Genomic DNA, 14,596 nt, shown 5'->3' on the forward strand with positions numbered 1-14,596 from the left:
AGTGGTTCTCAAACATGAATTTGCAGAAGAATCAACTGCAAGAGCTTATTAAAATAAATTTGCCTTTCTAACCAGCTCATAGGCTACACCAATGCTGCTGATCTGAGAACTACACTTTGAAACTCACTGGTTTAGTCCTTTTATAAGTGACTAGATATATAAACTACAAAACTGAAGATTACACAGATTGTCACACATGAGTATGCACACAATTTAAAGGGAATTTTGCAAGATTTAAAGCTATATTAAGTTTCATTAGATTTTACATTTATTGATAAGGTTACCAGAGGCTTGAATTGCATGTTCCGAGGACATGCCTGTATTTGGGTCTTAGCACCTTTTTGTTTGTTCAGTCCATAAAACTTCTCTCTCTTTCTTTTTTTTTTTTTTTCCTTGAGATAGAGTCTCGCTTTGTTGCTCAGGCTGGAGTGCAGTGGCGTGAACTTGGCTCACTGCAACCTCTGCCTCCCAGGTTCAAGCGATTCTCCTGCCTCAGCCTTCTAAGTAGCTGGGTCTACAGGTGCCTGCCACCATGCCCAGTTAATTTTTTTTTGTATTTTTAGTAGAGACGGGGTTTCACTATGTTGGCTAGGCTGGTCTTGAACTTCTGACCTCGTGATTCTCCCGCTTCAGCCTCCCAAAGTGCTGGGATTACAGGAGTGAGCCACCGTGGCCCCAGCCCCATCCTTTATTTCTCTTTTTTTCTTTTCTTTTTGGTGAGATGGAGTCTCGCTCTGTTGCCCAGGCTGGAGTGCAATAGCATGATCTTGGCTTACTGCAACCTCCGCCTCCCAGGTTCAAGCGATTCTTCCCCCTCAGCCTCCCAAGTAGCTGGGATTACAGGCATCACCATCACGCCTAGCTAAATTTTGTATTTTTGTAGAGACAGGGTTTCACCATGTTGGCCAGGCTGGTCTTGAACTCTTGACCTCAGGTGATCCACCCACATCCTCCCAAAATGCTGGGATTATAGGTGTGAGCCACCACCTGCAGCTCCTATCCTTTATTTCTTTTTCACAACCTTCATCTCTGTAAAACAGTACATAAATGGACCAGAAAAGGGTCTTTATCCTGGTGAATATTTTAGAATCTATACTAACTCATGGAAGTAAAGGCAAACATTGCTCTTCTCATTCAATCAATACTTATTGATCACATACCACATGTCAAGCATTAAATACACAGGATACAGCAGTGAACAAGTTCCTGCCCTCGTGGAGCTTATATTCTAAGTTAGGGAGACAAGCAAACAAGTAAACATAATATGTAACACGTAAACATGTAATATGGTGATTCAGTGCTATCAATAAAGTTGGTGGAATGGGATACTCAATTTTGAAAAAATACAGAAGAAAATTTTTAATAAAAAATAAGGCTGGGGCAGGGCGCGGTGGCTCACGCCTGTAATCCCAGCACTTTGGGAGGCCGAGGCGGGCGGATCACAAGGTCAGGAGATCGAGACCATGGTAAAACCCCGTCTCTACTAAAAATACAAAAAATGTGCCGGGCGCGGTGGCGGGCGCCTGTAGTCCCAGCTACTCGGGAGGCTGAGGCAGGAGAATGGCGTGAACCCAGGAGGCGGAGCTTGCAGTGAGCCGAGATCGCGCCACTACACTCCAGCTTGGGCGAGAGAGCCAGACTCCGTCTCAAAAAAAAAAAAATTAAGGCTGGGAAGCAAAATGAGATGAGTACATTATATAAGCAAAGACCTGAAAAAGTAAAGAGGCCATGCAGACTTCTACTGGAGAAGTATTAGGCCGGGCGTGGTGATCACGCAATTTGGGAGTGCTGGGATTACGGGCTGGAGTGCAGTGGCACGATCTCAGCTCACTGCAACCTCTGCCTCCCGGGTTCAAGCGATTTTTCTGCCTCAGCCTTCCTAGTGGCTGGGATTACAGGAGTGTGCCACCACACCCGGCTAATTTTTGTGTTTTTAGTAGAACTGGGGTTTCACCATGTTGGCCAGGCTGGTCTCAGCTCCTGACCTCAAGTGATCTGCCCACCTCGGCCTCCCAAAGTGCTGGGATTACAGGCATGAGCCACTGTGCCTGGCCTCAAAGGAAATATCTTTAAGAAGGGTCTACTTAGAGATATGCTGGTGGTTAATGGAATAAATACAGGATAGCAGGATACCCAGAGACCAACAGCAGAACGCTACTACCTTCTCTAGGACTGGAGGAATAAAGGGAAGAAATGCTGTGACTGGAGTGGAGGGGTGCTGGAGTGGTAGTTTTGGAGATGGAACAAGATTTAAGCGGGGAGGAGCACAGAATAAAGACCTCCTTTTACTCCCATTCTCTAATATCTAGTGTTGCCTAATATCTCTCATGGGGCAGTCTTACCAGAAACCAGTTGGTAGTGCAGTCCATAGAAACAGCCTATCAAGAATGGGCTGAGAAAAGGGCAAGTGGATACTAGCACAGCGTCAAATCTGTGATTTTGTAAGTGTGTGTGTGTGTGTGTGTGTGTGTAGGAAAAAGCTAAATTTTAAGAAAAGTGAGTAGATTTAAAGAAAAACTTTAAATCCATGTGAGTGGATTCAGAGGAAAACAGTACAGGTGAAAATCATGGCTAAAGTTTGGGAAACACTGGGAAAACAGTTTTATGAACTGTGTGTATTTAGCACAGTCTAAAATGGTCTGTAAGATTTGTTTAACTGATTCACTTTAGAATATTTTCATTATAATCTTAAATATTATCCGACTAGTGCTCCACATGTATATTTTTTCTAGATAACTGAAGATTAAGTCTTTCAAGAATGTACAATTTTATTCATCTGTTTTGGAGGGGCTTCTCTAAAATGTATCTTAATTTCCTGAAATGTATCTGATTTCCAATATTAGAATCACTTCAGAGGGCTTGATAAAACAGGTGCGACCTACCTCTGGAGTTTATCCTTTAGTAGGACTGGAGAAGGACCTGGGATGATGCTGATAATACTGCTAAAAAGGGATCACACTTTGAGGACTACTCAATTATATTAAGCTTAATTTAACTTTTTCTTAATGACTTAGGGTCGTTTAACCTTCAAAGGTATATTTGGGTATTGAAATGCAAGGATGTTGGTTCTTTCATTCTGGTTCCAGGTCAGTTTTATTATTTTCCTTCCTTTCCTCCCTCCTTTCTTTTTGTCTTTGTTTTTAGAGACAGGGTCTCTGTCACCCAGGCTGGAGTGCAGTGGTACAATCATAGCTTACTGCAACCTTGAATTCCTAGGCTCAAGTGATTCTCCTGTCTCAGCCTGCCAAGTAGCTAAGACTGCAGGCCTGTGCCACACTTCCAGCTAATATAATCTGCATTCCTTTTTACTCTTCATGCTGTCATTCTCTGTGCCACTAGTAATGTCTCTGTCTCGCTGTTCCCGTATTAAGCTCTTCGGGGCTGAGACTAGATAAGTTGGTTAAATTTTAGTATAGAAAATATGTCTATAAGCAAAGTTCACGTATTTCAGTGAATGAGCTTTATTATATCCACTTTGAACAGTTTTTGTCTTCTAATTATTTTTGAAGATACCTGATGCTGCCACATAAGGGATCTATGAGTGAGTGTGACGCCAATTTAAAGTTGTTCTATACTTGCCTTAGATGAATAGGGATCACAGGAATGTCTGATACTTTTAGTAGCTAAACACCGTACTGGAAGTCAACAAAAATTTTTTAAATCTGCGTTAAATTCTATAATTGCTATAGCTGGATGTGGTAGTTGGCCTGTAGTCCTAGCTACTTGGAAGGCTGAGACTAGATTACTTGAGCCCAGGAGTTTGAGGCTGCAGTGGGCCATGATCACGTGCTGTTGCACTCTTATCTGGTGTGACACAGGTCTCTGGAAAAAAAAAAATTCTTACTGTAGTGCATTAGCTAGCCTGTCACCTATATCAAGTATGTCTTTGTTTTTAAGTCTTTTTTTGTTTTTTCTGAGCTGGAGTCTCGCTCTGTTGCCCAGGCTGGAGTACAATGGCCGGATCCTGGCTCACTGCAACCTCTACCTCCCAGGTTCAAGCAATTCTCCTGCCTCAGCCTCTGTAGTAACTAGGATTACAGGTACCCGACACCACGCCCAGCTAACTTTTTGTATTTTTAGTAGAGATGGGGTTTCACCATGTTGGTCAGGCTGGTCTCGAACTCCTGACTGCAAGTGATCCCCATGCCTCAGCCTCTCAAAGTGCTGAAATTATAGGCATGAGCCACCACGCCCAGCCTTAAGTCTGTCTTTAACTGTATTATAGTTTGTAAACACTTTCAAGTCTTGAAGTATGGAAATGGGATAAGTAACTAGTATTAGGTGTGTTTTTACAAATATTAAATATTGGATATAGGTAGTCTTTCTTTCCATAGTAACTAGTAATAGGTAGTCTAGTAACTAGTAACTAGTAATAGGTAGTAGGTAGTAATAGGTAATAGGTAGTAGGTAATAGGTAGTCTAGTAACTAGTAATAGGTAGTCTTTCTTTCCATAGTCTTTCTTTCCATAGTAACTAATACTGTAATATTAGCAAAGAAAAAGGGAACAGTGAATTTATGTTGTTCAGTAGTTAGTGTTCTAGAACTTGGCTTCATGTGTTTGATAGAGAGCTTACTTGTAGATCTGTTGAAAATTTGCACAATACATAAAAAAATAATTACATGCTTCTCAGTTGTTACCTATACCTTTTCAAATAGTAAGGACATTACTATTCAAGTGCCTGTATCAGAAGTGTCTTCCATTTTTTTTTGTTAGCAGGATATTTTAAGGCCTCTGTCTTGAGTTTCCCTTCTAGGTAGATTTATATATTCTGCCTTGACTTTATTGTTTTCTGTACCTACTGAGTCGTTTTTTTCCTTTCTTTGACTTTTTCTCTGACGCCCTACTAAATCTGCTTTGTGAAATAAATTGTTGCCTAAAATTGGTTACCTTACCCCAGTTTGTCTATTGTCAGCTTTTTTCCTTGTTAGTAAAAAAGTTTTCAGTATGTTTCTATTATACCTTGTAAATTGATACATGCCTTCACATTATTTCATTTGATTTTCATTATAATTACTATAAATAATAGGAGGCAGAGATACTCTTATTTTACCTACAGTAAATCCAAGTACAGGGACGTCCTCAAATTTTACGCTAGGTCCTGGCAATCCCAAAGCCCATACTTTTACTCTATCTTAGATATACTGTGGTAGTTGTGTTTGTACTTTGGGCAAGATATTTAACTTCATTATCTCTCTTTTATCCATAAGGTGGGAATATTAGTTCATAAAGTTATGGTGAGGATTAAACTGAATAATATGTATAAATTGCTTAGAATAGTATCTGGCACATAGCCAAACTACAATAAAAATAATACTGATAGCTATTATACCACATTATTTTCCCTTCCTTCTTTTAAAAGTTACCATAATAGCTGGGCATGGGGGCTCATGCCTGTAATCCCAGCACTTTGGGAGGCGGAAGCGGGCGGATCACCTGAGGCCGGGAGTTCACGACCAGCCTGACCAACATGGAGAAACCCCGTCTCTACTAAAAATACAAAATTAGCTGGGTGTGGTGGCACATGCCTGTAATCCCAGGTGCTTGGGAGGCTGAGGCAGGAAAATCACTTGAACTCGGGAGGCTGAGGTTGTGGTGAGCCAAGATCATGCCATTGCCCTCCAGCCTGGGCAACAAGAGCAAAACTCCGTCTCAAAAAAAAAAAAAAAAAAAAGTCACCGTAATAAAATTAATCACTCAGATTTTCAGCCAACATTTGCTGTAGTGAAATTTCAGCATCAGAAAAGGTTATTTCTTGAGTTTATTTTTGTTGGATTATTATTTTTTTTTTTTGAGATGGAGTTTTGCTCTTGTTGTCCTGGTTAGAGTGCCATGGTGCAATCTGGGCTCCCTGTAACCTCTGTCTCCCAGGTTTAAGCGATTCTCCTGCCTCAGCCTCCTGAGTAGCTGGGATTATAGGCATGCACTACCATGCCCAGCTAATTTTTTGTATTTTTAGTAGAGACGGGGTTTCTCCATATTGGTCAGGCTGGTCTCAAACTCCCGACCTCAGGTGATCTGCCCACCTCAGCCCTGACGAAGTGCTAGGATTACAGGCATGAGCCCCCTCACTCGGCCAGATTGTTTTAGTTACTGTTTTTTTTTTTTTTTTTTTAACTCTGTTTCTACTTGTCTGAATTTTTATTTTTCTTAAAGAATGTACAGTAAAATAATTGCTTGAGAAAGCTATTGAAAGTGTTGTTTGTGTTTGTTTTAACATACTGGGAAAAAAATGGATGCCTTTTCTCTGGGATTAAAACGTGTATTACATATTAGTAAATCTAAACTCGGTATTGTGTATTTGATGGCCTTTTGGGGTTTTCTTAAGGATTAGAATAGCACAGCCATTTGGAACAATTGTTGGCTTGTGTATGCATATAGAAGAAAGAATTTCACATCTATAGAATTTGTAAAAACCATTATATTAGCAGTAACTTTAGTAACTGAATTTTAGCAAACTTGTTGGACACCTTTGTATTTTGCTTGGCCTGGCTTTCAGTAAGTAGGTACTTACTTTAAAAAGATAAGTTTCTGAAACTGTCATAATATGTTTTTTCTACCAATAGGGCATTCTTAGCAGGGTTACAGAGTCTGTTAAGAATATTGTGCCAGGGTGGCTACAAAGATACTTCAACAAGAATGAAGATGTATGCAGCTGTTCAACAGACACAAGCGAGGTTCCACGCTGGCCCGAAAATAAAGAGGACCATCTGATATATGCCGATGAGGAGAGCTCTAATATTACTGATGGGAGAATCACACCTGAGCCAGCAGTCAGTAATACAGAAGGTAAGTAAAATGTGGATATTTTGTCATGAATGATAGGTTTTCATGCCCTAATTTTGAATATATTACCTAGTTATGTTAAATCTAATCAGGCAGTACATAAACTGTGTGGGAGGAGGATGATAATCAGGTTCCAATTGGGTATCTTTTTTTTATCAGCATTTTATTTATGTATTTATTTATTGAGATGGAATCTCGCTCTGTTGCCCAGGCTGCTATCTCGGCTCACTGCAAACTCCGCCTCCTGGGTTCTCACCATTCTCCTGCCTCAGCCTCCCAAGTAGCTGGAAGTACAGACGCCTGCCACCGCGCCCGGCTAATTTTTTATATTTTTAGTAGAGATGGGGTTTCACCATGTTAGCCAGGATAGTCTCATCTTCTGACCCTGTGATCCACCCACCTCAGCCTCCCAAAGTGCTGGGATTACAGGCATGAGCCACTGCGCCCAGCCCTTTTTTGTTTTGTTTTGTTTTATTTTGAGACAGTCTCACTCTGTCACCAGGCTGGAGTGCAGTGGTGCGATCTTGGATCTTGGCTCACTGCAACCTCTGCCTGCCAGGTTCAAGCGATTCTTCTTCCTCAGCCTCCCGAGTAGCTGGGATTACAGGCGTGTGCCCCTGTACCTGGCCAATTATTTGTATTTTTAGTAGAGATGGGGTTTCACCATGTTGGCCAGGCTGGTCTCGAAGTCCTGACTTCGGATAATCCACCCGACTCGGCCTCCCAAAGTGCTGGGATTACCAGCGTGAGACACAGTGCCAAGCCAATCCTATCCTTTAAATCACAAGTTTTAAATTTTGATGAAGCCCAACTTATCTCTCAGGGTATGTTTCTTTCAGTATAAATATTTTTTCTTTCACTACATGTTTTGAAATACATAATTACAAAACTTTTTGTAGTCCTATGTTAAAGTCTCAAATAAATAATTGATTTGGATATATGCCCTGTTAATTTTGGTGTGCTTAGCAACGTCTCCCTGCCTGATCTGTCCGTAGTAAAAAATAGTGATAATGAAATGGCCCTGAAAGAATGGTTTTTATTTTAGAGAAATGGCAAATCTAATTTTTATTAGTAATGTTCAACTAGATGTATTCTTTGAATGTCCACTTTTATTAGAGTAACTAAAGTTTTAATATCTGTACTTTTCAAAATTGCTTTTAAATATATTACCAGCAGCCATCTTGAGGCTTTATCTGGTAGATCTCTAAGCTGACTGCCTCTGTTACTTTATTTTCTGGCCGGTGAAAGGGATTCTGGCTTTTCTTTTTCTGTTTTTTTCCCCCTCTGTTTCCTGGTTATGAGATTTGTTTCCTTTTGGTTAGAGAGTTCTAGTATATCCACAGTGACTATCTTTTCTAAGATGGTTATAGAAACGATCTGTTCTGGCCGGGTGCAGTGGCTCACACCTATAATCCCAGCACTTTGGGAGGCCGAGGCGGGTGGATCACCTGAGGTCGGGACTTTGAGACCAGCCTGATCAACATGGAGAAACCCCATCTCTACTGAAATACAAAATTAGCTGGGCATGGTGGCGCATGCCTGTAATCCCAGCTACTCGAGAGGCTGAGGCAGGAGAATCGCTTGAACCTGGGAGGCGGAGGTTGCGGTGAGCCGACATCGTGCCATTGCACTCCAGCCTGGGCAACAAGAGCGAAACTCCATCTCAAAAAAAAAAAAAAAAAAGAGGCCGGGCGCGGTGGCTCAAGCCTGTAATCCCAGCACTTTGGGAGGCCGAGACGGGCGGATCACGAGGTCAGGAGATCGAGAGACGATCCCGGCTAACACGGTGAAACCCCGTCTCTACTAAAAAAATACAAAAAAATAGCCGGGCGAGGTGGCGGGCACCTGTAGTCCCAGCTACTCGGGAGGCTGAGGCAGGAGAATGGCGTAAACCCGGGAGGCGGAGCTTGCAGTGAGCTGAGATCCGGCCACTGCACTCCAGCCTGGGTGACAGAGCAAGACTCCGTCTCAAAAAAAAAAAAAAAAAAAAAAAAAAAGAAACGATCTGTTCTATCCTAGTGAACATATTTGTAAGGATTAACTAACTTGAAGAATTTAGGGGTGAAAGACATGGAGTTTCTCATTCTCTGTACAGTTTGTGTGTATTTGTGTTTTCATGAAAGTAGCAGGTTGAATTTATGCCAAGGTCAACTCACACTGATATAAGGAAGATTTTCTGTTACAAGTATATTATACACATGTTTGTGCATAACTTCTAAACTTTATTATGGAAAATTTTTCAACCTAGAGAAATAAAGAGGATAGTACAATGACACCCCCCTCCCTGCCGATCCGCTGCCCCCAGCTCCCCATCACTGAGCTCCAACAATAATCAAGTCATGGCTGATCTTGTTTACTCTTCCCACATCTATTTCCCTACCTTCCTACCGCCAGCTCACCTGATATATTTAGAAGCAAATTTTGAGACGGAGTCTCGCTCTGTCGCCCAGGCTGGAGTGCAGTGGCCTGATCTCAGCTCACTGCAAGCTCCGCCTCCCGGGTTCACGCCATTCTCCTGCCTCAGCCTCCCGAGTAGCTGGGACCACAGGCGCCCGCCAGCTCGCCCGGCTAGTTTTTTGTATTTTTTAGTAGAGACGGGGTTTCACCGTGTTAGCCAGGATGGTCTCGATCTCCTGACCTTGTGATCCACCCGTCTCGGCCTCCCAAAGTGCTGGGATTACAGGCTTGAGCCACCGCGCCCGGCCCTAAAAAAAATTTTTTTATTTTCTTTTTTTGAGCCAAGGTCTCACTCTGTTACACAGGCTGAAGTGCAGTGGCACAATGTCAGCTCACTGCAACCTCCACCTCCTGGCTCAAGTGATCCTCCCACCTCAGCCCCCCAAGTAGCTGGGACTACAGGTGTGGACCACCAGGCCTGGCTAATTTTTTTTTTTTTTTTTTTTTTTTTTTTTTTAGTAGAGATGGGGTTTCGCCATTTTGCCCAGACTGGACTCCTGAGCAGAAGCGATCTGCCTGCCTTGGCCTCCCAAAGTGCTTAGGATTACAGGTGTGAGCCACCGTGCCTGGCCTACTTCAAAAACTTGATAGCATTTTTCTGCCTCATGCTTGTCTTAGATCTGAATTCTGCTATCTTAAACCTTGTAAGTCCCAGTCAGTTCTTGTTTTTTTTGTTTGTTTGTTTTTGTTTTGTTTTTTGAGGTGGAGTCTTGCTCTGTTGTCTAGGCTGGAGTGCAGTGGCGTGATCTCAGCTCACTGCAACCTCTGCCTCCCGGATTCAAGCATTTCTCCTGCTCAGCCTCCTGAGTAGCCAGGATTACAGGCACCTGCCACCACGCCTGGCTAATTTTTTGTACTTCTTGGTAGAGACAAGATTTCACCATGTTGGCCAGACATTTCTTACAGTCTGCCTTGACCTGTGTCTACTTATTAATACCGGTAGTCACATAAGAGTGACTTGTGTGACTCATACATCTTATTAAACTCCCCAATAAGATGAATATAGATCTTACTAGATATTACAGAGAAATTGCAGTTCATATTTACTCTGTGAAGCATTACACTTAAATTTGACAGTGCATTCTCAAAACACTCAGTTATGTGTTGCTTAACTATGGGGATACATTCTGAGAAATACATTGTTAGGCAGTTTTGTCACTGCAAATATCATAGTGTATACTCACACTGCCTAAGCCTACTCTTACCTAGGCTGTAGCCTATTCCTAGGTTACAAACCTGCACAGCCTGTTACTGTGTTGAATACTGTAGGCAATTATAATAGTGAATATTTGTGTATCTAAACATGTATAAGCATAGAAAAGGTACATATGATATAAAAGATAAAAAATGGTATGCTTGTTTAGGATACTTAATCCTAAATGAAGCTTACAGGACTGGAAGCTGCTCTGGGTGAGTCAGTGAGTGAGTATCAGTGAATCTGAAGGCCTAAAAACATTATTGTACAGTACTGTAAACTTTATATAAACACTGTTCACTTAGGTTATAATTTACTAAAAGATTTTTCTTCAACAATAAACCTTCGCCTACTGTAACTTATTTATAAATTTTTGAAATGTAAAAAACTTTTTTACTCTTGTTAAAACAGTTAGCTTAAAACATAGATTATATAGCTGAACAAAAATATTTTTAATGTCCTTATTCTCTAAGCTTTTTTCTATAGTACTGTTTTTTTCCTTAACTTTTAAAACTTTTGTTTACAATTAAGACATGCACACATTAACTTAGCCCTACGTAAAGTCAGTATCATCAATATCATGGCCTTCTGCCCTGACATCTTGTCCCAGTGGATACTCTTCAGAGGCAGTAACATGCATGGAGCTGTCATCTCCTATGATAACAATGCCTTCTTCTGGAATACTTCCAGAAGGACTTACCTGAGGCTGTTTACAGTTGACTTTTGTTTTTTTTAAAGACAAGGTCTCGATCTGTTACCCAGGAGTACAGTGGCGCAATCATGGCTCACTGCAACCTCAACCTTCCAGGCTCAAGCGATCCTCCCACCTCAGCCTCCCAAGTAGTTGGGACTATAAGCATGTGCCACCACACCCAGCTAATTAAAAAAATTTGTTTCGTAGAGACGAGGTCTAACTGTGTTGTTTAGGCTGGGCTTGAACTGGCCTCAAATGAGCCGCCTGCGTTGGCCTCTCAAAGTACTGGGATTACAGGTGTGAGCCACCACCTGGGACCCAGTTTTTTTTTTTTTTTTTTTAATGTAAGTGGAAGGATAGTATAGTCTAGTGATAAAAGGTATAGTAAATACATAAAACAGTTACATAGTCATTTATTATCATTACCAAGTATAGTATTATATAGAGTACATAAATGTATGTGCTCTAGTTTTATTTGACTGGCAACACTGGATTTATTTATTGCACAGCCTGTTACTGTGCTGAATACTGTAGGCAATTATAATAGTGAATATTTGTGTATCTAAACATGTATAAGCATAGAAAAAGTACATATGATATAAAAGATATCGGCATGCCTGCAGACTCCTGAGTAATATATTGCACTAAGGCCTTAGGATGACTATGATGTTACTAGGTGATACAGATTTTTCAGCTTCTTCATAATCTTATGGGACCACTGTTGCATATGTGTTCTGTAGTTGATTGTTTTTTATTTATTTCTTTTTTGAGACGGAGTCTTGCTCTGTTGCCCAGACTGGAGTGCAGTGGTGTGACCTTGGCTCACTGCAAGCTCCGCCTCCCGGGTTCATGCCATTCTCCTGCCTTAGCCTCCCGAGTAGCTGGGACTACAGGCGCCCATCACCATGCCCGGCTAATGTTTTTGTATTTTTAGTAAAGACAGGGTTTCAGCGTGTTAGCCAGGATGGTCTCTATCTGCTGACCTCGTGATCCGCCCGCCTCAGCCTCCCAAAGTGCTGGGATTACAGGCGTGAGCCACTGCGCCAGGCTAGTTGACTGTTCTTATGTGGTGCATGACTATATATCTGCTGTTGAAGTAATGTCAGACTCTGGAAAGCTAACATGGCAGTCCTAAATAAATTTAGTTGTTTACTAAATATTAATTTTATAAATACATATTTTATTGCACTTTGCACATACTGCATTTTTTACAAATTGAGTTTGTGGCAATCCCATGTCAAGAAAGTTGAACAGTGCCATTTTTCCACCAGCACACGCTCTCCTTGTGTCTGTTACATTTTGGTAATTCTTACAGTATTTCAAACTTTTAAATTCTGTATCTATCATGGTAATCAGTGTTCTTTGGTGTTACTATTGTAATTGTTCTGGGGTGCCACGAGCCACAACCATATAAGATGATGAACTTAATCAGTAAATGTTGTGTGTGTTCCGGCTGCTCCACCGACTGGCTATTCCCCTTTTCTCTCCCTCTTTCTGGGCCTCCCTATTCTCTGACAATATTGAAATTAGGCTAATTAATAACCTTACAATGGCCTCTGAGTGTTCCAGTGAAAATTAGAGTTCCCCGTCTTTTATCCAAAAGCTGTAAGTACTTAAGTTTAGTGAGGGAAGGCATGTGGACAGCTGAGACAGGCCTGAAGCTAGGCCTCTTGTACCAGTTAGCCAACTTGTGAATGCAAAGGAAAAGTTATTGATGGAAATTAAAAGTGCTGCTCTAGTTAACACACAAAGGATAATAGGAATGCAGAGCAACCAGTTGCTGATGTGTAGAAAGTTTGAGTGGTTTGGATAGACGATCAAACTAGCTACAACATTCCCTTAAGCCAAAGCGTAATCCAGAGCAAGCCCTAACTCCCTTGAATTCTGTGAAGGCTGAGAGAGATGAGAAACCTGCAGGAGAAAAGTTGGGAGCCAGCGGAGATTTATTCATGAGGTTTAAGGAAAGAATCTGTCTCTATAACATAAAAGGGCAAGATGAAGCAACAAGTGCTGATGTAGGAGCTGCAATAAGTTATCCAGAAGATTTAGCTAAAAACACTGACGAAGGTGGTGTATTAGTCCCTTTTGCATTCTACAAAGGAATACCCGAGACTGGGTAATTTATAAAGAAGAGAAGCTTATTTGGCTCATGGTTCTGCAAGCTGTGTGGGCATGGCACCAGCATCTGCTTGGCTTTTAGTGTGGTCTCAGGAGGTTTTTACTCATGGCAGAAGGCAGAGTGGGAGCAGGCATATCAGTCACATGGAGAGAGAAGGGAGCAAGAGCAGAGAGGTCCCAGACTCTTTTTAATAACCAAATATCACTTGAGGCCATTACCCTGGGGAGGATACCAAGCCATTCATGAGGAATCTGCCCCCATGACCTGAAGACTTCCCATTCGACCCCACTCCCAACATTGGGGATCACATTTCAACATAGGATTTGGAGGGGACAGACATCTAAACTGTATCAGATGACTACGCAGCACAACACATTTTCAGATGAAACGTGGTCTCCTGTTGGAAGAAGATACCATCTAGGATTTTGATAGCCGGAGAAGAGATGTCAATACCTGGCTTCAAAGGATAGGCTAATCTCTTATTAGGGGTTAATGCAACTGGTGATTGTAAGTTGAAGCCAGTACTTATTTACCATTTCAAAGATCCTAGGGCTCTTAAGAATTATGCTAAATCTACTCTGCCTGTGCTGTGTAATTGGAACAACAAAACCTGGATGATGGCACATTTATTTACAGCACGGTTTACTGAACATTTTAAGCCCGTGTTGTTGAGACCTCTTGCTTGGGGACAAAAAGATGCTTTTCGAAATAGCACTGCTCATTGATAGTGCATCTGGTCACCCAAGAGCTGTAATGAGATGTGCATCGAGATTAATGTTGTTCTCATGCTTAATTATTAATACAATGTCCATTCTGCAGCCCATGGATCAAGGAGGCATTTTGACTTTCCAGTCTCATTATTTAAGAAATAACCTTTCATATGGCTATAGCTGTCATAGTCATTCCTCAGATAGATCTGGGTAAATTGAAAACCTTTTGGAAAAGATTCACCATTCTAGATGACATTAAGAACATTCGTTGAGTTTCGAGTCAAGGCTAACTGGGGGGAGAAAAATCATTTGTGATTTACGGGAGGAGGTTCAAATATTAACATGAATAGGAGTTTAGAGAAAGTTGATTCCAGTCCCCATGGATAACTTTGAGGGGTTCAGGACTTCAGTGGAGGAAGGAACTACAAATGTTACAAATGTGGTAGAAATAGAGAACTAGAATTAGAAGTGGAGTATGAAGATGTGACTGAATTACTGCAGCATCTTACACTCAAACTTGAATGGATGAGGAGTTGCTTCTTATGGATGAGCAAAGAAAGTGCTTTCTTTTTTTTTTGAGACAGTCTTGCTCTGTTGCCCACTCTGGAGTGCAGTGGTGCAATCTCAGCCCACTGC

At 41.5% G+C, this 14,596-nt stretch overlaps 1 protein-coding gene across 5 annotated transcripts in view; it reads left to right on the forward strand.

Moving 5' to 3' along the window:
• Window positions 1-14,596, forward strand: part of LOC105482493 (nucleoporin 153) — a 109,441-nt gene that overhangs the window by 27,954 nt on the left and 66,891 nt on the right. For all 5 annotated transcript variants that reach the window (XM_011742629.2, XM_011742627.2, XM_011742626.3 and 2 more), the window contains one exon: window positions 6,566-6,788. Coding sequence is in view for 4 of the 5 variants with exons in the window: in XM_011742627.2 (XP_011740929.1) it covers window positions 6,566-6,788 (223 nt within the window). In the remaining variant the exon portion in view is untranslated. The remainder of the gene's footprint in view (window positions 1-6,565; window positions 6,789-14,596) is intronic.

Source organism: Macaca nemestrina, chromosome 5 (assembly GCF_043159975.1).
Source record: "Macaca nemestrina isolate mMacNem1 chromosome 5, mMacNem.hap1, whole genome shotgun sequence".
In the NCBI taxonomy this organism is placed as follows: domain Eukaryota; kingdom Metazoa; phylum Chordata; class Mammalia; order Primates; family Cercopithecidae; genus Macaca; species Macaca nemestrina.